We start from the raw sequence: 26,666 nt of genomic DNA on the forward strand, positions 1-26,666 counted from the left end.
TGAATAAACCCTTTCCTCCCTATTTTGCTTCTTGGTCATGATGTTTTGTGCAGGAATAGAAACCCTGACTAAGACAGTTAGCTAATGTCATTGTGAGTTTACCATGACACAAAATGCTGGACAGAAGAGCCGGCTGTTTATACTGATATCACAGTGAAAACTCTGACTCAGTAGGAGTATTACAAGTGAGAAGGTAAGCACTGGGATACCCAGTGAGTCGGGGAAGAATTACCAAAAGTCATGTAACTGAGGAAAGAAGAAAAAGAAGGAATCAAGTCAAATAAACAGTTCACACATTTGCCCAGCAACGAGGAAAAGCCACAGTTCTTAACACATCAGTCTTGTGGTTGGTGGGAGGCACAGTTTAGTCCCTTGATGTCACTGTTGAGCTGCTGGAAAGCCACCTGGATGCTTGCTCTGTCTCTGTCTCCTAACTTCCAATTATGTGGAACCATTTCCTTATTTTTCAGCTACTCTGAGTTTTTTGACTTAGTGGAAAGCATCTTGATAGGTACATGCCATCCCAATGGGTGAGAACAGAGACAATCATAAACCCAGGGAGTCAGAAAATTCCAAGGGAAAACCACAATAAAAACTTGGAATTTAGCAGAGAAGAAAATGTTGAAATTAACCAGTTTGACAGAACAAAGGAGTCTATTTCTAGGTCATCTGTGCTTGATTTATACTTTAGAATTCCGCAAACTCACAAAGGGACACCACCAGATAAGGTAGCATGAGCTAAGAAAGGGAGGGCTTGTTTAAAAAGCTGTCATGAAGTGGCTTAATCGCTACATTCTTTGCTTCCATCTAAGGTACCAGGCACTTGCCTCTTGTCCATCTTAGAAGAAGAATAAAAATTACTTCTGTGTAAAAGAGAGGGTCTCTGGCCTAGCAGGGTAGGAGTGCTTGTATAGATACATAGATTCCGTCCTCCATTTGTATAGCTGAACTTTAACTTGAGAAAGAAGTTAGGAGGGCTTTTCTCAGGAATGTGTCCAGCCTAAGAGCTCTAGCAGTAGGGAATCACTGGAATGTTAGGAGTGAAGCTTCAGCTAGAAGTCTGAAGTTCAGATTGGCATTTATTTCTCCTAACTTCATTCTTCTTCTTTTTTGTTATTGTATATTTTTAAAATTTACATTTTAAATGTTATCCCCTTTCCCGGGTTCCCCTCCAGAAACCCCTATCCCATTCCCCCTCCCCATGCTTCTTTGAGAGTGCTCCCCCATACACCCACCCACTACTCTTATTGCCCAGACATTCCCTTAAACCGGGGGACCGAGCCTTGATCTCACACTGATGCGGGACAAAGGCCACCCTCTCCTACCTATGTGGCTGGAGCCATGTGTTCCATGTGTACTCTTTGGATGTGTTTTAGTCCCTGGGAACTCAGGGGGATCTGGTTGGTTGATATTGTTCTTATGGGGTTGCAAACCTCTTCAGCTCCTTCAGTCCTTTTTCTAACTCTTCCACTGGGGACCCTGTTCTCAGTTCAATGGTGGGCTGTGAGCATCTGTATCTGTCAGGCTCTGGCACAGCCTTTCAGGAGATAGCTATATCAGGCACCTGTCAGCATGCACTTCATGGCTTCATTTTTAAAACACAAGAACACAATCAAAACTCTGGTGTCTGAGGAGACTCCCATGTGAACACAAGCAGATATGGGCATGTGGATGTGGGATACATGGAAGAATGGCTAAAGATGAACCACCCCTCATGTTCCGTATGGACAAGAAGGCCATTTTCATGAGAAAGGCCAGTTCTCCATCATCTGGGACATCCAGTTAACAGAAAGTTCATGAAGCTTAGAAATAAGAAAATAAACAAGAATGACAAGAATAAAGTATAAAATTTAAGAATGTTCCAGACCAGTAGAGTCAGCCTCTAGCTAACACTCCTTCCATACACAGTTAAGAGAATATGGTAGGGAAGAAAAAAAGGATCAAGAAATTCCTCTGATCTGATATGTGAATCTGGGGATGCAACGTTCACCTGTGCTCAGTAGATATGTTGCTGCATAGATATGTATTCACAGCAAGAACACTGGGAACAAAGATCCTGCACAGTTTACAGTGGTGTGGACAAGAAGACATTCCTGGGATAAGACTAGGAGTTGCTGTAGGCTTTGCAAAAGCAGTGCTGCAGCTGTGGGCTTAAAGGCTTATCTCCAACTTGTGGTGTTATTTTGCACAGTGGGTCTCAACCTTCGTAATGCTGTGACCCTTTAATACAGTTCCTCATGTTGGGGTGACCACCCAACCATAAAATTATTTCCATTGTTACTTCATACCTGTAATTTTGTTCCTGTTATGAATTGTAAATATGTTTTCCGATGGTGATAGGTGACCCCTGTGAAAGGGTCATTTGACTCTCTGAAGGGTTGCGACCCACAGGTTGAGAAGCGCGTCATTAAAAGCTACATCTTAGCAGCCAGAAGCTAGAGGCATGTCCTTGAAGGGTATCATGTCTGTAGTCCCTCTCTCTGTCTCCCGGACACCTTGAGGTGTGAGGAGTCTGTAAAGCACCTTGTGGTGAGGTGTCGGGGAAACAGGCATTGAAACAGTCCAAAGGTTTTGACACTAAGCTTTGTGTACACTTTGTTCTGATAAGAGTAAGACTTAAAAGTCACTGAAAACTAAGACACATAGTGTGGAAAGTTGATGTTCTGAGTTATTCTGAATGCAGGTACTAGATTTGCTGAATGTAATTGGGGTAAATTGGCTGAAAAGATTGAATAAATGAGGGTGGGCTACTTAGCATCTTGTTCCAGGTTCTCCTTGTCTTCTCTCTGATAAAGCCAAAGCTTTGCATCGTTCCTGTCCTAGCTGAAGTAGGGAGCACCCCCAAGCTTTCATTCTGAGGCCAGTGACTAAAAGACCCAGATGACTGGGGTGACCTCTTCCTGCTATGCTGTGCTCACCACAGCTCCAGAGACAGACTTTCCTGAAGGGTCTCTAACAGTCTAACCTCTTCAGCTTTTCCTGTCATTCTCACCTACTTTCTTATTTCTAAGTCTCAGTAAAGAAAAGACAGACACAGAAGTTGGATTCAGTTGGATTGGGCTCTCTGATGGTGACACTGAAGCAAAAGTATTGTAATACATTGAATAGGTTGGCAAGGTTATTGCGTGCAGCTGAACAAAGATGTAGGTTTAATTAATCTGAATAGGAGCAGTCTCTGTAGGTGAGCAGTCTTCAGGCTGTGCATAATCCCGGGGAGAAGCTAGTTGACATTTTGTGCACTCACAATCAACTGTTGCACTTGGACCAGGAAAGAAGGACTTGCCATTCATTTCCGAAGGGTCCTAGGCTTTGCTCTTCTTGAAATGGCATGGCCACATCAAAAACACACACTCAAGAGTTAATTCATTCAGGGCTTTTTTTTGTCCCTCTTACTACTGGGACAGAGTTCCTGAACCAGGGCTTCCCGCTGCCTAGTTTTTCTACTTGCTTGTACATGTGCTGCTTTTGAAAAAGTTTTATTTATTTTTTTGAGAATTTCAGACACAATCATTTCATCTTTATCACTGGCCCTTTATCTTCTCTAACTCCTCCACCCCGCCAAACTCTTTATCTCTTTAGTACTGTTACATGTAAATACATGTGCACAAATGCATATAAGACCTACCGAGTCCACTTAGTTTTGCTTGTAGATGCGTGGATCCAGGGCTAACCTTTACTGGCAAGTTTCCTGTTGGCCTGTCTTGTGAATTGCTTGCTTTTTTAAACCAGGAAGCCAGATTCACTTACTTATCACCAATGAATTCTTAACTGATAGAGATTAAACTTGACGTAAGATTTAGCTAGATGATGATTTTAATGAAACACATGCACATTCGTGGCAAGTAAAACCCAAAAAGGAATAAAAATGTAAAAGTTCTCAAAACATAATTTGAGGAAATGATCATTATGAAATGATAAAATGTATGTTGTACATTACTTATACATAACAGTCTTATAAAAAGGGAGACCTTTAGTAGCCAAATACACATCCACAATGAAACCATCCCTTAACAATGGAAGAATCCTAACCTGTCACATCTGTGTCTGTGGGTTTCAATTTATCTGCTCCAGAATTTCATAGACCAAGCAAAAGAGGAAGATTCTGTACATAGGCTGTTGCAGAAGCAGAGGAACGTAGGATGGAGGAAATCCACGTGAGAAATGGGGCATGTGGTTTGTTGCATTTAGGAAAATGCCCACTTAAATAGCCTATTACTTTGGCAAATATTCAACAGTCCACCACACCCAGTACTAATGAAGTAGGAGTTTCCAAAGGCAATAGCAGTTAGGCTTATTATAAAAATTTGAATTATTATGGTACTTAAAAGCATTTGGGGAATGTAGACTTTAAGAAGTTCCTAAGCCTATATTGGCCCATTATTCTGAAGATTGGAAATGTGTTTCACAGAAATAGCAGACGCAAATGAACTGGAAGTGTTAATGTTGACTAGAACACTGACAAAGTAATAATGCTGAGTGAGGTTATAGCAATCCAGATTGTGGTTTGCACACCCGGCCGTTGGGAAATGTTTATTGACAGGCAACAGCAAACAGTCGGCTAATGTGTCTGGATGAGTATTTATATAAGAATTTGCATGAGAGAGAAAACCCATATGTGAGACAGAAGTTAAAATATGAATATGAAGAAAGCTGTGGAAGCACCAGCCACACTGGTGATAATTGTCATCTTAGGGAGGCAAACTGGAGAGCCGCAGGGCTTGACTCCTTGTATTGTTAAGCACATGAAAACAGAGCAAGCAAGGGAAGACATTTTCCTAAGAAATATGGTTTTCAGTCATTAAGAACATGAATGCTCTAGAACAGTACCAAATGTTTAATAGTAACTGTGTGCTGTCTGTTCTGCGAGCTGTCCTCTGCCGCACTTAAGATTGCTCTTGCTTTAATAGGGCTGTCTTCGTCGGTGGAACACAGCACAATGGAATTGGAGCAAGAACTTGAGAATGTAAAGACCCTTAAGACAAAATTAGGTATTGTACTTTTTTCTTGGTTTATTTGTTGGTTTTAGTAATTAAGATTGTAAAATAGTCTTAAAATATTTGAAAATTAATGAAAACTTTGTGTTAGAAACTTATTGTGTTCAGTCATTGACTGGTCTTTCTTTTGGGAGAGTGTAAGTATATATTTTCTGAAATTACTTTTATTTTAAAGATCTATTTATTATGTATACAGGTGTTCTGCCTTTGTGTATCCTTGTGGGTCAGAAGAGGGCACCAGATCTCATTACAGATGGTTGTGAACCACCCTTTGGTTGCTGGGAATCAAACTCAGGACCTCTGGAAGAGCAGTCAGTGCTCTTAACCACTGAGCCATCTCTCCAGCCCCTGAAATTACTTTTAAGGTTTATTTATTTTTTATGTGTATGAATATTTTGCCTGAATGTCTGTGTATTCCCTGGAACTGGACTTATAGTTCCTTTATAGTCTTTGGAAAACAAAGTGTTCATTCAGCCTTGGGACCTGAAACTAGAAGGAATTACTATACTCCTTTATCCACTCAAATGTCTGCCCATATCAGTATATACATGTGTATCAAGTATGAATATTCTTATCCTAAAAGGGAGCTACTTATTTTTTTTCTTATAAAAGAAAACATTTAAATTGAGAGCTTGTTTACAGTTTCAGTGGTTTAAATCATCATAGCAGGGATTGTAATGGCACGAGGCAGACAGAGGAAGAAAAAGGCAGGCACTGGGCCTGGCTTGGGTGTTCGGTACATCGAAACCCACTTCCAATGACACACTTCCTCCAACAAGGCCATACCTTCCATTTTGTCTAATCCTTTCAAATAATGCCACTCTGTGAAGACTAAGTAAACTTTCTTTTCATGGAACTGCTTCCCATGGGAAGAGTTATTAATATTTGCAAGACAGGTCACTTTCAGTGCCATGGGAGATAGAAGAAAAGAAATGAGTGGAAAACTGTATCTGCCAGGCAGCAGACATTAACAGCACAATATGCATAGGTTGTAATATCTCCTTATGTAATAGTTTCTTTTATTTGCCAGATATAATTGCTATCTCAGAGGTTTACTGAAGAATAAGCTCACCCTTTCTAGTTCTTTCTGAATTCTGGTGGCTGATTTAGCTCAGCTGTTCTGACTCAAACCCTTCTCCGAGCTGACTGATTCAAACTGGCTTCTCTTGGTTCTCACTAAGTTGCTCTACTTTACCCTCAAACTAAGTCTAGCAATATGTTCTAATCTTACAGCTTCTCATTCTCTGACTCATTCTGTCTTCACCTGTGTTTAGCTTGTTCTCAAAGTAAAACTGTCCCAGTAAAAACCACCTCTAAACTCCACAAACTGAACCGCCACCAGACTGAACTGCCACAGCTCAACTCCACTGCACTGACCTCATCTCACTAAACTCCCTCTCTCTGTCTCTCTCTGTCTCTCTGTCTCTCTCTGTCTCTGTCTCTCTTTGTCTCTGTCTCTGTCTCTGTCTCTGTCTCTCTCTCTCTCTCTCTCTCTCTCTCTCTGTGTGTGTGTGTGTATTTCTGTGCTCTGCTTAAAAAGCTCCTCTTTGGTTCTCATGAGGTTGGGCATATCCTATCCTGTCAAATATTTTTCTGATTCGTCATTTTGTACATTCTTTAATTAAACACCACTTTGAAACATGGCTGCTTTCTTCTACAAATTAATTTTGCCTACATTGGGATTAAAGTTATGCACAAAGGGGGTGTTTGCATTCCAATCAGAGCAGCCATGTTGCTGGATTAAAATTCTCCTACATTTTGCCCTTTCTGTTTAAGCTTTAACTTTTATCACAGAAACAGTGATCAATTACACAAACGTAATAGTCTGAATGTCCTCATGAAGATACATTGATTCTTCATAATTGCAGTCTGATCATCTGTCCTTTAGCAAATGTTCATTTCTGCATCAAGATTTTCATTCTGCCAGTCTGGTGATTTGTCCTCCTTCAATTACTTTGTTGGCTGTCCCAGTGCAGGAGGGTCAGCTTTCTGTGTCATCTGCATTGCTGACTTTCTGTCTTTCCTTTCTTTTTCTTTATTAGATACTCTCTGTATTTACATTTCAAATGTTATCCTCAACTCCCCTCCCCCCTCCACTTGACTCTGGGAAGGTGCACCCTCTCCCAGCCACCCTCTCCACCTCAGTGACTTGGCATTCCCCTACATTGGGAAAACAGGGAGCTATTTATTAATGATATATTTTCTTAAAAGCAAATTTGTCTTTACCAAGGTGAAGTTTAAGCCTCATAGGGTTGAGCTTTTACTGTAGTAAGCTGCTTTTAAATGGATTTTTATAGTTTGTAGATGATAATTAAAATCTTAACATTTTTCAGAAAGCAAAACATAATGTTTACTGGTTGAAATATAAGGTATGAAAATTTGAACCTGTAAACAATTTTTGGGAATTGCTGAATTTTTATTTTATTTTGTTTTCTTTCTAATAGAAAGAAGAAAAAAGGCTTCAGCCTGGGAGAGAAATTTGGTGTATCCTGCTGTTATGGTTCTACTTCTTATTGAAACAGTAAGGAGCCATTGTGTGCAGTCTTTTATGTGTCCCTACCGGAGCCGCTCCTAGGGAATTGTAGTTCTGTTAACAGAATCAAAATCCCTCTGTATCTCAGTTTGTAAAAATTCAGCAGGCAAAAATGGAAATGAATGACAATTAGATATGTCATCAATACTTAACTTCTGCATGAAGCAGGAACTTCTGGTTTCGCTTGAGGAGAATTAAGAAAACACAAAGTGTAGCTGCTGCTCCAAAATCTTCAGAAGTGGTGTTGCTTTCTAAAATGAGCTATGATAAAGCTCACCTGAGTAGTCTGTCAAGCTCTGGGCCCCTCACTGAGAAGTCTACACAGTAAACACTTCCATATCGTTATCTTCTATCATGAGCCTTGACATCATACTTTACAGAATGTTAGGAATTTGTCTTAGAGTTTTTATATATACTGTGTGGAGTATATACTCATCACAGGACTGTGTCCCATTCTGAAAGACACATTGAGTGTATTGTCAAAAGCAGTGTTTGAGCCTGAGACCTGACAGTGCCCTCTCTGTTGCAGGCCATTTCCGTCCTCGTGGTGGCGTGCAATATTCTCTGCCTGCTGGTTGATGAGACTGCAATGCCAAAGGGAACTCGGGTAAAGTCAAATGCATCCAAAGGTCTTTCTAGATGCGTGTCAGAGTATTTTGTGTCCGTTCATGGAAACATTTTTCTGGATGAAAGCATTTCAAGCCCTGTGAATGTCTCTGAATAAAAAGCTTGCACAAACATGTTCATATCTTACATATATGATATATATGTATGTGATTTTGTTTTTAGGATATTTTTTTCAAGTATCTGGGTTATTTATAGACTTCTGTGTCAGACTTGATGTTAATTTTTACTGAAATTTTTATTTGTAATTCTTTAAAGAAAATGCATGCTCTAAAATAGTAATGTATAAAGGTAGGTCAGCTACACTTCACAAACTTACTATATGTTGGGAAAATACTGGGAATTGTGTGTCAGAAGTATCATATATCTTTTGAAATGCACTTAAACTGTGTGGTTATTGGAGGAGAGTCCAGATGAACTTTTTTCATGAGTTAACTTTTATCTGGTTTAAAGATTATTGATTCCACTTGTCAGGGTGGCACATGCATACAATCCTAGCACCTAAGGGACTGAATGTTGTGAGTTTCAGTTCAAGATCGGCCTGGGCTACATGTGAAGACTGTCTCAAAAATAATCTCAAACAAAAAAAGTTGATGATTCTATTAGGGTTTGACTGTTACCCTATTTTAACTCTGTGTTCTGTTAGGAAGATGTTTATCATTAAATCCTTATACCTGACATAAAGTCTTTTGTCTGAGCTGAGGTTACAGGTTTGTGCCACCATATTTATTTTGCAACACTTTTCTAGGTGCCTATAAAGTTTGGAAACACCCCTCTTCTGCTGTTGGTGTACAGGCACACACACGTATACATGTACACACTCATGTGCATATGTAAACCCATGTTTTGGGAGAGGATTACCTGTCACTCAGCATGGCCTCAAACTTCTTATGGAACCAAGGATAACCTTGAATTTATGATCTTCCTGCTCCTCCCTCCTAAGTACCAGGAATACAGGTGTGGGTCACCAGACCTAGCTGCTTTTGAATATGTAAAGTTGGTGTTTGATTTACATTTTGAAATTCATTTTGTTTTCCCATGTCATTGTTTTCCCAAGTCAGCAGCTTCCCAATCCTCATATTGGTGACATTAAAATCCTCCTGACTTACTGTCTTGTTTCTAAGGCAGATGTTGTCATTCTATGTCTTTTTTGTTATTTTTGTTTTGATAAGATGACAGTAGATTCTTTTATTGGATATTTTCTTTATTTACATTTCAAATGTTATCTTTCCTGGTTTCCTTTTCAGAATCCCCCATACCATCCCCAATCTCCCTGCCTCTAGAAGGATGGTCCCCTACCCACCCTACCACTCCCTCCCGCCTCCCAGCCCTAGCATTCTTCTACACTGGGGCATCAAGACTTCACATGACGAGGGCCTCTCTTCCCCTTGATGATGGATAAGGCCATCCTCTGCTACATATGTGACTGGAGCCATGGGTCCCTCCATGTGTACTCTTTGGTTGGTGGTTTAGTCCCTCTGGGTAATCTGCTTGGTTGATATTGTTGTTCTTCCTATGGGAATGCAAACCCCTTCAGCTCCTTCAGTCCTTTCTCTAACTGTTCTGTTGGTGACCCCATTCTCAGTCCAGTGGTTGGCTGTGAGCATCACTATCTGTATTTATCAGGCTCTGGCAGAGACTCTCAGGAGACAGCTATATCAGACTCCTGTCAGCAAGCACTTTTTAGCATCCTCAATAGTCTCTGGGTTTGATGACTATATATGGGATGGATCCCCAGGTGGGGCAGTCTCTAGATGACCTTTTCTTCAGTCTCTGCTCCATACTTTGTCTTAGTATTTCCTCCTGTGGATATTTTGTTACCAAGGACTGGAACATCCACACTTTGGTGTTTCTTCTTTTTGAGCTTATTGCCATCTGTTAATTGTATCTGTGCATTCCAAGCTTTTGGGCTGATCTAATATCCACTTATCAGTGAGTATATACCATGTGTGTTCTGTCGTGGCTGGGTTACCTCGCTCAGGATGATTTTTCTAGTTCCATCCATTTGCCAAAGAATTTCATGAATCATTGTTTTTAATAGCTGAGTAGTATTCCATTGTGTAAATGCACAACATTTTCTGTATCCATTCCTCTGTTGAAGGACATCTGGGTTCTTTCCGGCCTCCAGCTATTATAAATATGGCTGCAATGAATGTAGTGGAGCATGTGTCCTTGTTATATGTTGGAGCTTCTTTAGGGTATATGCCCAGGAGTGGTATAGCTGGGTCCTTAGGTAGTACTATGTCCAATTTTCTGAGGAACTGCCAGATGGATTTCCAGAGTGGTTGTACCAGCTTGAAATCCCACCAACAGTGGAGGAGTGTTTCTCTTTCTCCACATCCTCTCCAGCATCTGCTGTCACCTGAGTTTTTGATTTTAGGTATTCTGACTAGCATGAGTTGGAATCTCAGGGTTGTTTTGATTCGCTTCATGGCCATTTGATATTTCTCATTTTAGAATTCCTTGTTTAGCTCTGCCCCCTATTTTTAATAGTGTTATTTGATTTTCTGCAGTCTAACTTTTTGGTGTATATTGAATACTAGCCCTATATTGGATGTAGATGTAAAGATCTTCTCCCAATCTGTCGGTTGCCATTTTGTCCTATTGACCATGTCCTTTGCCTTATAGAAGCTTTTCAGTTTTATAAGGTCCCATTTGTTGTTTCTTAATCTTAGAGCATAAGACATTGGTGTTCTGTTCAGGAAAATTTCCCCTGTGCCCATGTGTTCGAGGCTTTTTCCCACTTTCTTTTCTATACGTTTCAGTGTATCTGTTTTTTATGTGGAGATTCTTGATTCACTTGGACTTGATTGTTGTATAAGGAGATAAGAATTTTTTTTTTTTTTTTTTTACATTCTTCTGCATGCTGACTGCCAGTTGAACCAGCACCATTTGTTGAAGAGGCTGTCCTTTTTTCCATAGAATGTTTTTAGCTCCTTTGTCAAAGATTAAGTGACCATAGGTGTGTGGGCTCATTTCTGAGTCTTCAGTTCTGTTCCATTGATCTACCTGCCTGTCTCTGTTCCAATACCATTCAGTTTTTATCACTACTGCTCTGTAATACAGCTTGAGGTCAGGAATGGTGATTCCCCTACATGTTCTTTTATTGTTGAGAAGAGTTTTCACTATCCTGGGTTTTTTGTTATTCCAAATGAATTTGCAAATTGTTCTTTATAACTCTATGAAGAATTGAGTTTGGCTTTTGATGGGGATTGCATTGAACCTGTAAATTGCTTTTGGCAAGATGGCCATTTTTACTATATTAATCCCACCAGTCCATGAGCCTGGCAGATCTTTCTGTCTTCTGAGATCTTCAATTTCTTTCTCCAGAGACTTGAAGTTCTTGTCATCCAGATCTTTCACTTGCTTGGTTAGAGTCACACCAAAGTATTTTGTATTATTTGTGACTATTCTGAAGGGTGTCATTTCCCTAATTTCTTTCTCAGCCTGTTTATCCTTTGAGTAGAGGATTTTGATTTGTTTGAGTTAATTTTCTATCCCACCACTTTGCTGAAGTTGTTTATCAGCTGTAGGAGTTCTCTGGTGGAATTTTGGGGGTCAGTTACATATAGTATCATATTATCTGCAAAAAGTGATATTTTTTTGACTTCTTCCTTTCCAATATGTTTCCAAAATCCCTTTGATATCCTTTTGTTATCTAATTGGTCTGGTTAGGACTTTGAGTACTATATTGAATAGGTAGGGAAAGAGTGGGTAGCCTCATCTTGTTTCTGATTTTAATGGGATTCTTTTGCTTTTCTCTTTATTTAGTTTGATGATGGCTATTGGTTTGCTGTATATTGCTTTTATTATATTTAGGTATTGACCTTGAATTCCTGATCTTTCTAATACTTTTAACATGAACTGGTGTTGTATTTTGTCAAAGTGTTTTTTTTTTTTTTGTTGTTTTTTTTTTTGTATCTAATGAAATGATCATGTGGTTTTTTTTTCCTTTGAGTTTGTTTATATAGTGGATTACATTGATAGATTTTCATATATTGAACCATCCCTGCATTCCTAGGAAGAAACGTATTTGATTATGGTTAATGATTGTTTTGATGTGTTCTTGGATTTGTTTTTTTGAGAATTTTATGGAGTATTTTTGCATTGATATTCATAAGAGATATTGGCCTGAAGTTCCCTTTCTTTGTTGGGTCTCTCTGTGGTTTAGGTATCTGTAACTGTGGCTTCATAGTTTTCCTTCTGTTTCTATTCTGTGAAATAGTTTGAGAAGTATTAGTATTAGGTCTTCGTTGTAGGTCTGAGCAAATTCTGCGCTAAACCCATCTGGTACTGGGCTTTTGTGGGGCGGGGGGCTTTTAATGACTACTTCCATTTCTCTAGGGGCTAATGGATTGTTTAGATGGTTTATCTGATCCTCATTTGGATCTGCCTAGAAAATTGTCCATTTCATCCTGTTTTCCAGTTTGGTTGAATATAGACTTTTGTAGTAGGATCTGATGAATTTTTAAAAATTTTCTCAGTTTCTGTTGTTATGTCTTCAGTTTTATTTCTGATTTTATTAATTTGGATACTCTCTCTGTGCCCTTTGGTTAGTCTGGGTAAGGATTTAATAATCTGTCCTATTGATTTTTCTCAACCAGCTTCTGGTTTTGTTGATTTTTTGTTTGTATAGTTCTTTTTGTTTCTACTTGGTTGATTTCAGCTTTGAGTTTTATTATTTCCAGCTGTCTACTCCTTTTGGGTGTATCTGCTTCCTTTTGTTGTAGAGCTTTCAATTGTGCTGTCAGGTTGCTAGTGTATGCTCTCTTTAGTTTTTGTTTGTTCGTTTGTTTTGGTTTTTTTGTTTGTTTTTTTGTTTTTGTTTTTGGAGGTACTCAGAGCTATGAGTTTTCCTCTTAGCAGTGTTTTCATTGTGTCTCATAAGTTTGGGTATATTGTGCCTTCATTTTCATTAATTTCTAAAAAGCCTTTAATTTCTTTGTTCATTTTTTTCTTGACCAAGTTATCATTGAGTAAAGCATTGTTAAGCTTCCATGTGTATGTGGGCTTTTTGTTTTGTTGTTATTGAAGACCAGCCTTAGTCCATGGTGATCTGACAGGATACATAGGATTATTTCAATCTTCTTGTATCTGTTGAGGCCTGTTTTGTGACCGACTATATGGTCAGTTTTGGAGGAGGTTCTGAGAAGAAGGTGTATTCTTTTGTTTTAGAATGAAATATTCTATAGATATGTTAAATCAATATGGTTCATAACTTCTGTTAGTTTCACTGTGTCAGTTTAGTTTCTCTTTCCATGATCTGTCCATTGCTGACAGTGGGCTATTGAAGTTTCCCACTATTATCGTGTGAGGTGTAATGTGTGCTTTACACTTTAGTAAAGTGTTTTAATGAAAGTGTGTGTCTAAAGGGCATGTTAGGCTGAAGAAGGAGAGCCGTGGCTGCTCCTAACATGCACAGCCTGGCCACAGCAGCACCTGTGCTGACTGCACTGGCCCAAGCGGACAGAGAGGAGATCTGTCAGTGGATAATGAACTGTCCAGTCCTGAGACAAGGGAAATGCTTTGCTGGAGCGGCGCAGGAAGCTGGAGTCTGTCTCTGACCTTGTGCCCGTCCTATGACATTGGTTTTGTACTACTACAACTTTTACAGGAAATTACAAACATCTATCCATTCATCAACCCTCCAACCTTGGCAGTCCACCAGTCTTACACAGTTAGCAATGCTCTAGCATTGCTACAGTGTGTGGCCTCACACCTGGAGACCAGAGCAGCTTTTCTTGTAGCACACATCCCACTCTTTTTGTACCCATTTTCCACACAGCCAGTAAAACTCATCCCTTTGAATATTTTCAGCTCGCCAGCCTTGGAGTTATTGGGGCCTCCCTTACAACAGATGAGCTAGAAATTTTATTGACAACAGAAACCATCCCTTTATGTTTGGGGATCATGGAATCTGGAAATGAACTTTCTAAAAACAGTTGCCACATCCATCCTCCAGAAGATCCTCTTAGATGACACTGGTCTGGCTTATATATGTCAGACATATGAGCATTTTTCTCATGTTGCCATGATCATGGGTAAAATGGTCCTGCAGCTATCCAAAAAACTGCCAGCCCGTCTGCTGAAGCATGTAGTAAGATGTTGTTACCTTTGACTCTCAGGTAATCCCAGGGCACATCAAACACTCAGACAGTGCTTCCCTGACCAGGTGAAGGATACAACCTTTGCCTGGGTGCTAAAAGACAATACCACCCGGAAACGCTGGTTTGCACATTTGATGAAGAACCTTCATAGGGCCAGGTCACTGATCCCCAGGAAATTCCCCTGCCCCCCTCAGTGATCATCGCTGTTCCCTCTCACTACCCTCTATGTTGGAAGCTTTGAGGTAAAACTGCTCAGGTTTTATTGCCCACTGGGAATAGACAACCTCAGTGCTGAACTGTACTGGAGAAAAGAGGCAAGTTACCCTGCTGAGGTGTGTGGGCTGACTGGAGGTTCTGGATCCCCCTGCCGCTCCCAGGAATTGAGCTCCTGACAGCAGTCTGCTACCACAGCCCCAGGACGGAGTCAACACCCCAAATTCTGTATTTGCAGCATGCCCAAGATGACCCTGCTCCTGCCTGAATCTCTGCCTAGCCACTGGTAAAGAGAGGAGACTTGTAATGGCAGTGACACTCTAGGCATAGAGAGCGCCTGGGACCAAGCCATGTGGCTTCTTTTTCTTTAACTTTGCCTTTTTGGACGACTCAAGGTGTGTCTCTTAATTCTCTCTCTTACAGTGTTTGTCTACTTTACATTTTTGTTTTTAATCTCAAAAGAGAGAGGTGTGTTTAATGGACACAAGCTGTAGTTTTCAGCAAAACCTTGTCAATTGGCACTGTTTATCTGTTTATACGTCTGTTAACTGCATAAGTTCAATAAAAATTTGCTCTGGCCATTGCAAAAAAGAAAGAAAAAAGAAAAAAGAAAGAAAGAAAGGAAGGAAGAAAGAAAGAAAGAAAGAAAGAAAGAAAGAAAGAAAGAAAGAGAAGTGAGTACCCTTGCATTTGGAGCATAAATATTAAGAATTGAGAGTTCATCTTGGTAGATTTTTCCTTTGGTGAGTATGAAGTTTCCTTCCTTGTGTTTTTTGATAACTTTTGGTTGAAAGTCGATTTTTACTTGATATTAGAATGGCTACACCAGCTTGTTTCTTGGGACCATCTGCTTGGAAAATTTTTTGCCAGCCTTTTACTCTGAGGTAGTGTCTGTCTTTGTCACTGAGGTGCATTTCCTGTATGCAGCAAAATGCTAAGTCCTGTTTACGTCCAATTAATTGGTCTATGGGTTTTTATTGGAGAATTGAGTTCATTGATGTTAAGAGATATTAAGGAAGGGTGATTGTTGCTTCCTGTTATTTTTGTTGTTAGAGGTAAAATTATGTTTGTATGGCTATCTTCTTTTCGGTTTGTTGAAAAAAATACTTTTTTTCTAGGGTGTAGTTTTCCTCCTTGTATTGGAATTTTCTATCTATTATCCTTTATAGGGCTGGATTTGTGAAAAGATATTGTGTAAATTTGGTTTTGTCATGGAATATCTTGGTTTCTCCATCTGTGGTAATTGAGTGCTTTTCTGGGTATAGTAGCATGGGCTGGCATTTGTGTTCTCTCAGGGTCTGTATGACATCTGCCCAGGATTTTCTGGCTTTTAGTCTCTGGTAAGAAGTCTGGTGTAATTCAGATTGGTTTGCTTTTATATGTTACTTGACCTTTTTCCTTTACTGCTTTTAATATTCTTTCTTTGTTTTGTGCATTTGGTGTTTTGATTATTATGTGATGGGAGGAATTTCTTTTCTGGTTGTCTTAGTCAGGGTTTCTATTCCTGCACAAACATTATGACCAAGAAGCAAGTTGGGGAGGAAAGGGTTTGTTCAGCTTACACTTCCATATCGCTGTTCAGGGCTGGAACTCAAGCAGGTCAGGAAGCAGGAGCTGATGCAGAGGCCATGGAGGGATGTTAGTAACTGGCTTGCTTCCCCTGGCTTTCTCAGGTTGCTTTTTTATAGAACCAAGGTCTACCAGCCCAGGGATGACACCACCCACAATGGGCTGGGCCCTCCCCCTCGATCACTAGTTGAGAAAATGCCTTACAGCTGGATCTCATGGAAGCATTTCCCCAACTGAGGCTCTTTTCTCTGTGATTAACTCCAGCTTGTGTCACGCTGACACAAAACCAGCCAGTACACTGGCCCAGTCTATTTGGAGTTCTATAGGCTTCTTGTCTGTTCATGGGCATCTCTTTAGGTTAGGGATGTTTTTTTTTATATAATTTTGTTGAAGATATTTAAGTTGGTCCTTTAAGTTGGGAATCCTTGGTCTCTTATGTACCTTAGGTTTGGTTTTCTCATTGTGTTCTGGATTTCTTGTATGTTTTGGGTCAGGAGCTTTTTGCAGTTTGTATTTTCTTTGACTGTTGTTTCAATGTTTTCTATGGTATCTTCTCCACCCAAGAATCTCTCTTCCATCTCTTGTATTCTGTTGGTGATGCTTGCATCTGTGACTCCTGATCTCTTTCCTAGGTTTGCTATCTCCAGGGTTGTGCCTCTTTGTTATTTCTTTATTATTTCTATTTCCATTTTTAGATCCTAGATGGTTTTGTTCACTTCCTTCACATGTTTGGTGATGTTTTCCTATAATTCTTTTAAGGGATTTTTGTGTTTCCATGTTAAGGGCTTTTACCTGTTTACCTGTGTTCTCCTGTGTTTCTTTAAGGGAGTTATTTATTTCCTTTCTAAAGTCCTCTATCATTATCATGAAGTGCGATTTTAAATCCAAATCTTGCTTTTTCAGTGTGATGGGTTATCCACGACTAGCTGTAGTAGGAGACCTAGGTTCTTACACAGGGTGCTAATTTGGGATTACATTTAATATAATTTAAAACCTGACCACTTGCCCTTGGGTATTGTCCATATTCTCTTACGTGGCAAAAGTTGGCAAGTCCTGTGCCCTCACCTTAGTCATGTATGGAATCGCCATGGGTTATTCTTACTCCTTTATATCCACGTAAGAGTGTATATACAATGTGTGTGATATTGTTTTCTATTTATTAGGCTGATTGTGTTTTGCTTTATCTCTGGTGCTGTCATTTAAGAGAACCAGGGGAATGGTGATGTGTATTTAGAGATTATCCTTTAATCTCTAGCAGTAAGCTTTGACAATATTGTTCCTACTTTAGTGGACTGATGTTTGCTGTCAGTTATCAGCATCTGAACATTATTTATTCAGTTTTTCCTAAGTAAAGGTAGGTCTTGACATTAGGATAATATTTATAAAAAAGTATGTATTACTTCCTATTTTGTTAAAATTACTTAAAAAATAAGTGCTACAAGTCATACTTTTGTAACTGAATTATCAAGGAAAATTTGGGAAAAGGAAATTGGATATAAATTGCTTTATTTGTAAATATATCTTAAATTTGGCAAGCTGTATAGTGTAACTTTTATATGTTGTTTCTGCATTAATTATATATTATTCTGTTTACAAAACGAAAACAAAAAAGCCTCCCCAGAGAACAGCACCTCACTTGGGCAGCACAGTAGAAATGGCTGGGTGGTGTGGGCACAGGGAAGCTGTCCCCCAGGGTTTGATTTCGGGAGCACTCACCCTGCCCCCAGCCTGCACAGCACTTGTGAGCTGTCCTGGAGGGCAGGAGAGCAGGTGAGCTGGTCCTGCCACTCAGGAAAGTGGGCCCTGCCTCTTGCTTGGGCAGTGCTGAAGAGCTCTAAGCTGACCAGCTCAGCTACCACCCAGGCCCAGAGCCAGGGCTTTGAGTTAACCTACCCAACATCTCTACCTCATCTGTGAACTATTGGAACTGGTTGGAGCCTGTCCTGTAGAACCAAAGCTCAGGTCTCCATGACACAGGGCAGCACAAGGTATCTGAGAGGAGTCCCACTGAGGATCCAGTATTGATAGTGTAGCAGAAGCCAGAGGCCTCCAACCAGACCAATGACTCACTGCAACGAACATTTGCATGAGAAGTTCTTTGGGCAAAATACTGTTTGACACACCATAGCATACCTCAGCTTCATATGAGTTTTTTTTTTTTTTTTTTTTTTTTTTTTTGAGGGAGTTTGGTGACATGAAAGGGATAGTGGGCATGCTGTGAAATTCACAAATAATCAATAAAAAGTTTTAAAAAAAAAGGAAAAAAATGTAAAAAACAAAACAAAACAAACAAAAAAAAAAAAAACCCAAAAAAACAAAAAAACTCTCAGAACATTCAAGGTGTTTTTCTCAGAGAGCAAATTGTTTCATTTTTTTAAAAAGTTGTTTCATTTTATAGCAGTAATTATAATGATATCATTTTGGCAAATGACTTAAAAGTACATTTGAGGCAAACCAGATTATCTTTGAACCTGTTAAAATTAATAACATGCTGTTGAGTTTGTGAAGAAGTCAGTTAGCCTTTGGAGGATTCATGCTGTCTTAAGTAAGGTGTTCATGTTCCTAATTCAATTGTCTTGTATAATAGCATCACTGAATTCTGAGGAGTGTCTTCCCTGCAGGGCCCTGGAATAGGAAGCGCCTCTCTCTCCACTTTTGGCTTTGTGGGAGCTGCACTTGAAATCATTCTGATTTTGTATCCTTTCTTCAGCCGAATGTTTTACACCTGCTAACAAGGTTTCTGTCTAGTTTCTGGGACAATAGTAATTTACTAAGACATTTGTCTGCAAAGAAAAACAAGCCAGTCCTCCACCAGCCTCTGATTGTTTTGCTTTGCTTTTCCTATGGGCTTCAGACTTTGGGCATTGTCTTGCAGAGTTTTCCTTCATTCTCACAGCTATCTCATGGTGTCTTCTGTTGTTGGTTTCTATAGCCTCAGAGTTTTTGGAAACTTTACACCTAAGAAAGACGACACAACCATGACAAAGGTAAGGTAAAGCCTTAGAGGCCAAGTGGCTTTTCTTTTAGTTAGTAATCACCCTGAGTAGCTCTCCTGGACTGCTGTGTATCTGTTAGTAGACACACAAAGGACGGTTTTCAGAAGGCTGAGTGAGTGGGGAAGGATGTGCTCTGTGTAATGCGGACTGCATCCATTCATTCACTTGTAAATGCCCAGAACCACAGCACTTGGTAACTAGCTGTGGAAATCTCCTGAAAACCCTTTTTATCTTGAAGAAAACATATTGCTAGTGAGTAACTTGGACTGTGCTAACTGTACTTCAGGAGCTTGTTTGAAGTTGGAAGAGCTTAGATGCTACAAGTAGTAGAGACAAAGTATTTCAATTCTGAATGAGTAAAGTGAGAAGGAAGAGATTTGTTCAGAGACAGTGTGGTGTGAGGCTAATTTGGTTTTATACTATATGTCACTGGCTCCAGAGCAATAACTGTTACATTACATAATAAATGGATCATTGTAAAATAATCTCACAGGCTGCCCAAGGAGAATGGCTAAAAGCTACTGGCCTTTCCCATTTGTATTTTATAGTCTATATTTATAGCCCACAAGTGTGTGTGTGTGTGTGTGTGTGTGTGTGTGTGTGTGCTCAAGCACATGTGCAGACATGCAATGAATCCCCTCTATAATATATATTATATATATGGAATATCTATCTATCCACCCAGATGTATAATACTACAGGTTCCTTAAAGTCAGCTAAGTAGCCAGTATACCTACTAATTGATGTTTTCAGTGCCTCTTATTGGAGGAGAATGGGTAAGTAGAAGATACATTGCAAAAAGATACTAGATTTAGATGTTTTTGTTTCTAGTGTTTTCAAGTCCCAGAATTGATGCTTTTAATGGTTGTATAGGTCAGAGTAGATGTTCAATAAGAACTTGACAGCAATCACCCTTTACGATTTAGTCAGAAGGCCAAAGGTATTCCTTTTTCAATTTCAAAGGCAAAGCTTTCAAATTGCCAAGCACATTAAATAATATAAAATGTATGTGATTTAAGTATTCAATGACTATATGTTTGCAGCTAAACTCTGCATATTGTGGAATTCATAAATATAACTGTAAATGGAAAGGCGCATTATGTTTAAATTCTACTCTAATGGTTAGTATCATTAAGAAGTTGCCCGGTGCTCCGGGTATTTGGTCTACACCATCCTTCCAAGAGTGCGGTGAGGGCCCTGATTACTGCTGTTTCCCTGCACACCATCCTCTCTTTCTCCACAGATCATTGGGAATTGTGTGTCAATCTTAGTCTTGAGCTCTGCTTTGCCTGTGATGTCAAGAACACTGGGTAAGTTTGACTGAGAAATGCTCATTAAAAGTCCATGGCTTTATAGATAGCTTTATTAAATCTCTTTAACTTTTGCTTTGTAAGTTTTTTTTAAATCATCTTTAAAATATAGTATAATATTATTCTATACTTCATTTGTGTATAGGGCCATACCAAAGCAAGTGCTTTTCTTAAACAAAAAAACATTTTTTAAGCACTTAAAACATTCCTTTCCCAAACAATAGACTTTTTTTTTCACTTATCACGTTCACAAGTTGGGCTTTTGAATCATCTAGTGAGGAAGCTGTGACTTTTAAAACACACTTTAGTGCCTAGAAAATATGAAAACCATTTTCCATATATGACTATATTTCCAAATGTAGTCTGATGTGTGCTTTAAAACTGGAATCTGTAAACTTGTTTTGGGCTGCTTTGTGCTCATGGAAGCAGACGCTGTGCAGTCCTGGGGCACACACCAAGTCAGGACAGCTCTTAGTCCTTTATCTCCACTTGCCGGTCAGCCATAGCGTTTCCTTAAATTCTCAGCGGACAGGCAGGGTTTACTGTCTTTTAAAAGTAAAAGAGACTTTTTCTTTGTTGCTGAAATTGTCGAGTCAGACGTCGTTTGTCCTTTATAATGCACTGCTGTAGACTGTGTTCTTCGCTAAATATTATCTCAGGCAGATGCTTCTTTTAGGCAGTTCTGTATAATTCTCTAGACTTAGGTTTTAGGTTTTAAATTAATGATTAATATCTGTGAACTCGGTCCCTGGCTTCATTGGCAGTGTAGGCCGGGGCTTGCTCTGCTCCGATACTGCCTCCACTACTGTTCATGACAACAGTGCTGGTCAGGAAGTGGGCGCTTCGTAGTGCCCTGTATGCTCTAATAATCAGTAGAATTGAAGAGTAAGTGTAAAAGAAATCTCACTTCCACAGGCCATTTATTTAGCGACTATGTCTCTTTCATGCTTTGATTGGTAGGATGCATCTGCTTGTGGTGGGCTAATATTGAAACACGACACACACACATTGGTACCACCATTTGAAGCTAAATGCTACATGTGTTAGGACAGTCCAGCACATACTGATAGTGATCAGCCACCTTTCTACTTCGAACCTTTGAAAATCTCGTTTATTGTGCTTTGTTATTTACAAGTAATTGATAATTGTGAATGTATTTTTATTTTGTGGGAGAAAATCACCTGCTGTGTATAGGCTTACTACAAACAAAACAAATTAATGGCAAAATTTACTTTTTGAAGCCTGACAAATTAAATTCCTGAGTAGTTTGCCATAGAGATAAATAAAAAGAAAAAAAAAAGGATGGAACAATTAAAATGCAGCTGAGAAGCTCTTGGACCCAGCTGTCCAAACAGGATTAGTGGAGTGCGCTGCGGTACAGTGAGTCATGTGGCGCTGTGTAAGACAGCGGTATGCAGCGCAATACGTGTTATGCCCAGTGGCACTGAATAGATGAAAAGAGTAAATACGTTAAACAGATTCATGGAGGCTTTCTGCAGTATTAGAAAAGTTCTAGACTAGAGATAAAGCCTTATTTTAGTATTATGGGAAATGCAAACTGGAGAGTTCCTTTGTAATCTGCTAACACTTTAGGATTGAGTCTTTGATTTTCAGAAGGTGAGATACAGAGGAGTGTGCCCCCGCTGAAGAGCAGGATTGTGATGCACCAGCTGAAAAGCTTGAGAACAGAATAGAGGACGCATTAACCACATCCCTAGCTGTGAAAATTTCCCTCTCTCCTCAGCTCTCACAAGGAGATCTGACCTCAGCTTGATCTCCTTTGCTCCTGTGCGATCAGTCCACAGCATCTGTCATTAGGAGAAATGGGCACACAGCAGAACAGAGTATAGGACCTGACATCTGAGAGATGCTTGGCGAAGAGGATAATTTCAACTATGAATTGAAAGTACACCAATTCCACAGTACCATAGTGGATTTGATGATACAGTTGTTCAAGAAAATGAAAATGTCCTATAGCTGTTTTCTTTTAAAAATCATCAGCTGCTATTGTTGGTGAAGTCTATAGCTCAAGGTTTAAGTGCGTGATGTGACTAACATGCCCATTGAAGCATTACTCTCAGATAGCTTACTACATTTGAATGGGGGAAATGGATTCATTGAAAAATGGTCACTAAATAACTTAATAAGCTTATCACTTGCTACAAAGAAGTTGTGAGGGTTATTTTGAGCAGGCATTTTAAGTCAATGAAATGAATGTAGTTTATTGTATGTAGCAAATGTAAGATTTTTGCATTCAGCCCTTTAAAACCTGTAAGAACGTTGCTGTGCCTCCAGTGAGCTGACACATTGTTTTGGTGTGTGGTCAGACTTTGGTTGTAAAGAATCCCCATTTTGACATAGTGGATGCTCCTATTTTAAGTAATAGATCACTGGTTAATTGAATACAGGCTGAGTGTGGCTGGAGGAGATGGTTGACCAGAGTGAAATAAGAGTGTTAACCAGGTCCCTGCAGATGCTCAGCCTTGTGTTTCGAAGAACATCTTTATAATGACAGCGTGCTGTTTACCGCTTGGCTGGGAAGACAGGGTTGTTTGTCATCACTCTTCGTCTGAAGCCCCTGAGAAGTTTGCCTTCAAGTCCAGGCAACCGTCTTTGAAACATGTTTGCCAGTTCTGCTTTAGCATTATTTTTATCTTGGAAACCATTTCTGAACTTTATAACGAACTACTTATACAAGGTCAAAATGCTGACTTAGTAGAAGGATGATATTAAAACAAAAGTAGCCCTTTTTTCAGATCAGCTTGTATATAATTTATCTCCACCTATTCCTCAACTGAGTCCAGTAATCTGTCATTTGGTGAGAGATAAGGTCGATTATTCGTTTCTTTTGTTGCATCTTGATTTGGGGACTTTGTCTGAAATTGCTATTTCTTGAAGAGACTTTGTGTTTGGTTAAATGATATTCTTCACTCTGGGCTTTGCCTGCTTTGTGTTTCCTGCAGTAACATGGGAGGAAATGGTATTTTTACAGATACTCATTAGTGGCAGATATGAAGCAGAAGTGTGATGTATATATTCTGATTAAGGTATCTATGTAAAAGTGGTTTCAAAACCCACAGTGAAAATTTCTCAGAAAATGTATATAATATATTTGGTTTTATTAAACATGGATAGCTATTTTAATTAACTTATGTTTAAGCACCAAGTCTGTAGGTCTGGTTAGGATTTCTAAGAATAAGGAATAGCTGAAATCATCCTGCATTAGATGTCAGAGCAGCGGTGATGGTCCTCAGCCCTGTCCTGGGCTTGTTCTCCAGTGTGTGCATGGAACTGGCCGTGCTGGTCATGGCCGTCAAGAAGTAGCCTCCTGTATAGTTCCTACGCTTTAGTTTGTATGAAAATAATTTTAGTTGGGATTATCTGGTGGGAAAGGAGCCTTCAGGGTCCACTTTAAACTGTGAAGTGAAGGTACTGTGGTCCAGGTTCTATAGCAGAGAGCCTTTACCTACCAAGTGAGGATCTCGAGGACAACACATGCGGTCAGCTTTGAGACAGGGGAACAGGCCATCTCAGTTGTAGGATATTTTAAAAATGAATTATATATAAATACATGAGTAGATTGCATTTATAAGGTGCATAAAGAGTTAGATTGGGCTGAAGTGGTTTCTGACCATGATTAAAAAAGTATTTAAACACCATTTTCATTAATTTTTGAGACTATCGTGTATACATACAATGTACTTTAGTAATATTCACCCCACTCCTCTAACACCTCGCAGTCGCCTCTCAACTTTGTTCTTTTAAAAAGCCCACTGATGCTAATTTGTGTTGTCCATATACTCATTAGTGTTGGGCTTCCTACTGGAGCATGGTCTACTTACCTAGGGTCATATCCTTAATGAAAACTGTTCTCCCTCCCTAGACGTCATCCGCTTCTAAAGCTTCCCAAACAAGGTGGGTGGGCTCATGAGCCCTTCCATACTGGAATGCTGCCTGACTCCATATTGTGCAGGTCTTGTGCAGGCAACCACAGCTGCTGTGAGGTTCCGTGTTGAGAAAACATGGTTTGATTCAAGTGCTCTCCAGCCTCTGGCTCTTGTAATCCCTCCTCCTTGAGGGGATCTGAGTCTTGGTTGGGAGCTGTGATATGGATGTTCCCACAGTGGCTGAGTACACCTAGATATGATATTTAGTTTTTGGATTTTAACCAACTGTTAGTTTTTATGTTAACTACTGTCGACTGCACAAAGAAACTTCCTTGATGAGGCCTGAGAGCTGTACTAATCTACAAGTATTAGAGGTAGTGAATTTAGGGGTCAGATTGACGTATCTATTTAGGAAAATAGTAGTATGTTCTCCCCTGGACCTGTCATTGTAGTTCACAGTGTTCACAGCTGGTCAGGACTGTTGATGACCCTCTAACCCAACAGCCTGTAGCACCTTCTAGTCCTGTGAGAGGCAGTAGCGAGCACATTTCTTATTGAGTACCAGCTGGATTTCTCCATGTACTGTGGCCAAAGTTTGTGGTCTGGTTGTGCTTCCAGTTCTAGTCCTTTCTTTAGTTTCCAGAAGCCATTTTGTTTCAGTGTTTCAGATTTCTTTTTCCTGGGGGTGTGTACATGTACTCATAGGAAATGGTAATTGCACCTGGGTGTCTCTTTGTTTCAAAATCTTTTGTTGGCTTTGCTTTTCCTTCTGAATATTCTTAACTCTGCGCTTCCCAATGAGAGTTAAGGAAAGGTTTTGAACTTATTTCCTCCGTCAGCACTCAGCCATCTGCAAATGAATTTCAGACCAAATTAGAATTAGATTTCTGCAGGCCCCTGCTGACTCCTGGGTTGCTTCATACTGTGGAATTTGGCATTTGTGATCTCATATCTGTATCTCTTCTTTATTAACAACCCCCTCTCCCCCGTCCTTCTCCCTTTAAAAAAAGAATTATTTTATGTATTTGAGTACACTGTTGCTGTCTTCAGACACACCAGAAGAGGGCATCAGATTTCATTACAGATGGTTGTGAGCCACCATGTGGTTGCTGGGAATTGAACTCAGGACCTCTGGAAGAGCAGTCAGTGCTCTTAACCTCTGAACCATCTCTCCAGCTTCTTCCCCTCTTCTTTGTTCGATCCCTTGACTGCCTCCTTAATTGCTCCCTAACTACCACTAGTCATTTATTGGAAAACCCACACCTCTCTCCCCTTTACCCCCCCCCCCCCCATGCTAACCAAAGGAGCCTAACTCTGCTGCCGTGGGCTCCCACATAATGCTTCACAGACGTTGCCAAAGCAGAGCTCATTGTTCTCTCATTGGGCCTCGGGATACTTCCACCCAAGAGTCCTGCCAAATCAGAAACTCAAAAGTTAGGGTCGTGTCTGTACTGTCTTATCTCCAACCCCTTCCCACCTACCTTGTTTTCCTCCTAAACAACTGAGAGGAATCTCTGTGTGACAATTGAGTTCTGGGCTTTCTTGTTCTCTTTTTATTTTTAGGTAAGAAGATTGGAGGTCAGAACCAAACAGAGAAAATGTCTCTGAGAGATTGGAGGACTGCCTCTGAATTCTATCAGGAAAGGGTCAGACTCCGTCTGCTTAAAGGGCCCAGATGTTTCTGTCTTTGAAAGAATCGGTTCTTTCTTGAACTCTGGTAGTTATTCTCCATCCTTGGATTTTAGTTAATATTAAGTTCACTTACTGAAGCTCACCTGGCTACTTAATTAAGTGGCCTTCAATTAGAACAAAGTGAGTTTGTAGCAAATACAAGTCATGAAAAATGATAATTTCAAACACATTTCTCCACCCCTAAGCTTTAGTTGCATGTTCCTGAAGTATCTGCCCTTGACCTTTACTGTCCAAAGACTACTAGTTCTTCCGGGTGAAGCAAGCCTACATTGCAGGTTCTTGCACTTTTAACTTTGCATTACACTTACTTATTTTAATTGATGCTTGTTTATTTATTTATTGTTAATCATTTACTTTTCAAATGTTACCCCCATTCCCAGTTTTTTCTCCCCAAACCCATCATGAATTGATGTTTTTAAGAAACTTTACATTCCTGAAAGGCAAGAGCCCACTTCCTGTATCTTGTCTTGCAGAGCCTTAGTTCATAAGCTCCTGTGATATTAGAGAAACTTCTCATTGAGGATGACTGTTCTCAGTGTAGATGAGGTCATTTCTGCCTTGCCTCAGTTTCCCACGCCATGCCATTCTTTCAGCTTGTTTAACCAAATATTATTCCAAAAGGCCTTTACAACAATAGCTAAAAGCTGGGAGTAGCCTGTCGTCAGAGGATAGGCCAGGCAATCTGTGGTATGCACGTTAAATAGAATGTTACTTAGCCATGGAAGCCAGTCCAAAGAGACA

At 39.8% G+C, this 26,666-nt stretch overlaps 1 protein-coding gene and 1 pseudogene across 3 annotated transcripts in view; both read left to right on the forward strand.

Annotated features, from left to right (window-relative positions):
- The window catches only part of LMBR1 (limb development membrane protein 1), a 135,084-nt gene that overhangs the window by 94,630 nt on the left and 13,788 nt on the right, over positions 1-26,666 (forward strand). For both annotated transcript variants that reach the window (XM_080936124.1, XM_080936125.1), the window contains 6 exons: positions 4,908-4,988; positions 7,439-7,515; positions 8,057-8,134; positions 18,662-18,735; positions 18,937-19,027; positions 20,280-20,346. In XM_080936124.1, coding sequence (XP_080792250.1) covers positions 4,908-4,988; positions 7,439-7,515; positions 8,057-8,134; positions 18,662-18,735; positions 18,937-19,027; positions 20,280-20,346 — 468 coding nt within the window. The remainder of the gene's footprint in view (positions 1-4,907; positions 4,989-7,438; positions 7,516-8,056; positions 8,135-18,661; positions 18,736-18,936; positions 19,028-20,279; positions 20,347-26,666) is intronic.
- LOC308435601 (CCR4-NOT transcription complex subunit 9-like) lies at positions 13,566-14,499 on the forward strand (annotated as a pseudogene). Its single transcript has one exon. The product of its transcript is annotated as a CCR4-NOT transcription complex subunit 9-like (transcript).

This window comes from Micromys minutus, assembly GCF_963924665.1.
Source record: "Micromys minutus genome assembly, chromosome: 23".
Lineage (NCBI taxonomy): Eukaryota > Metazoa > Chordata > Mammalia > Rodentia > Muridae > Micromys > Micromys minutus.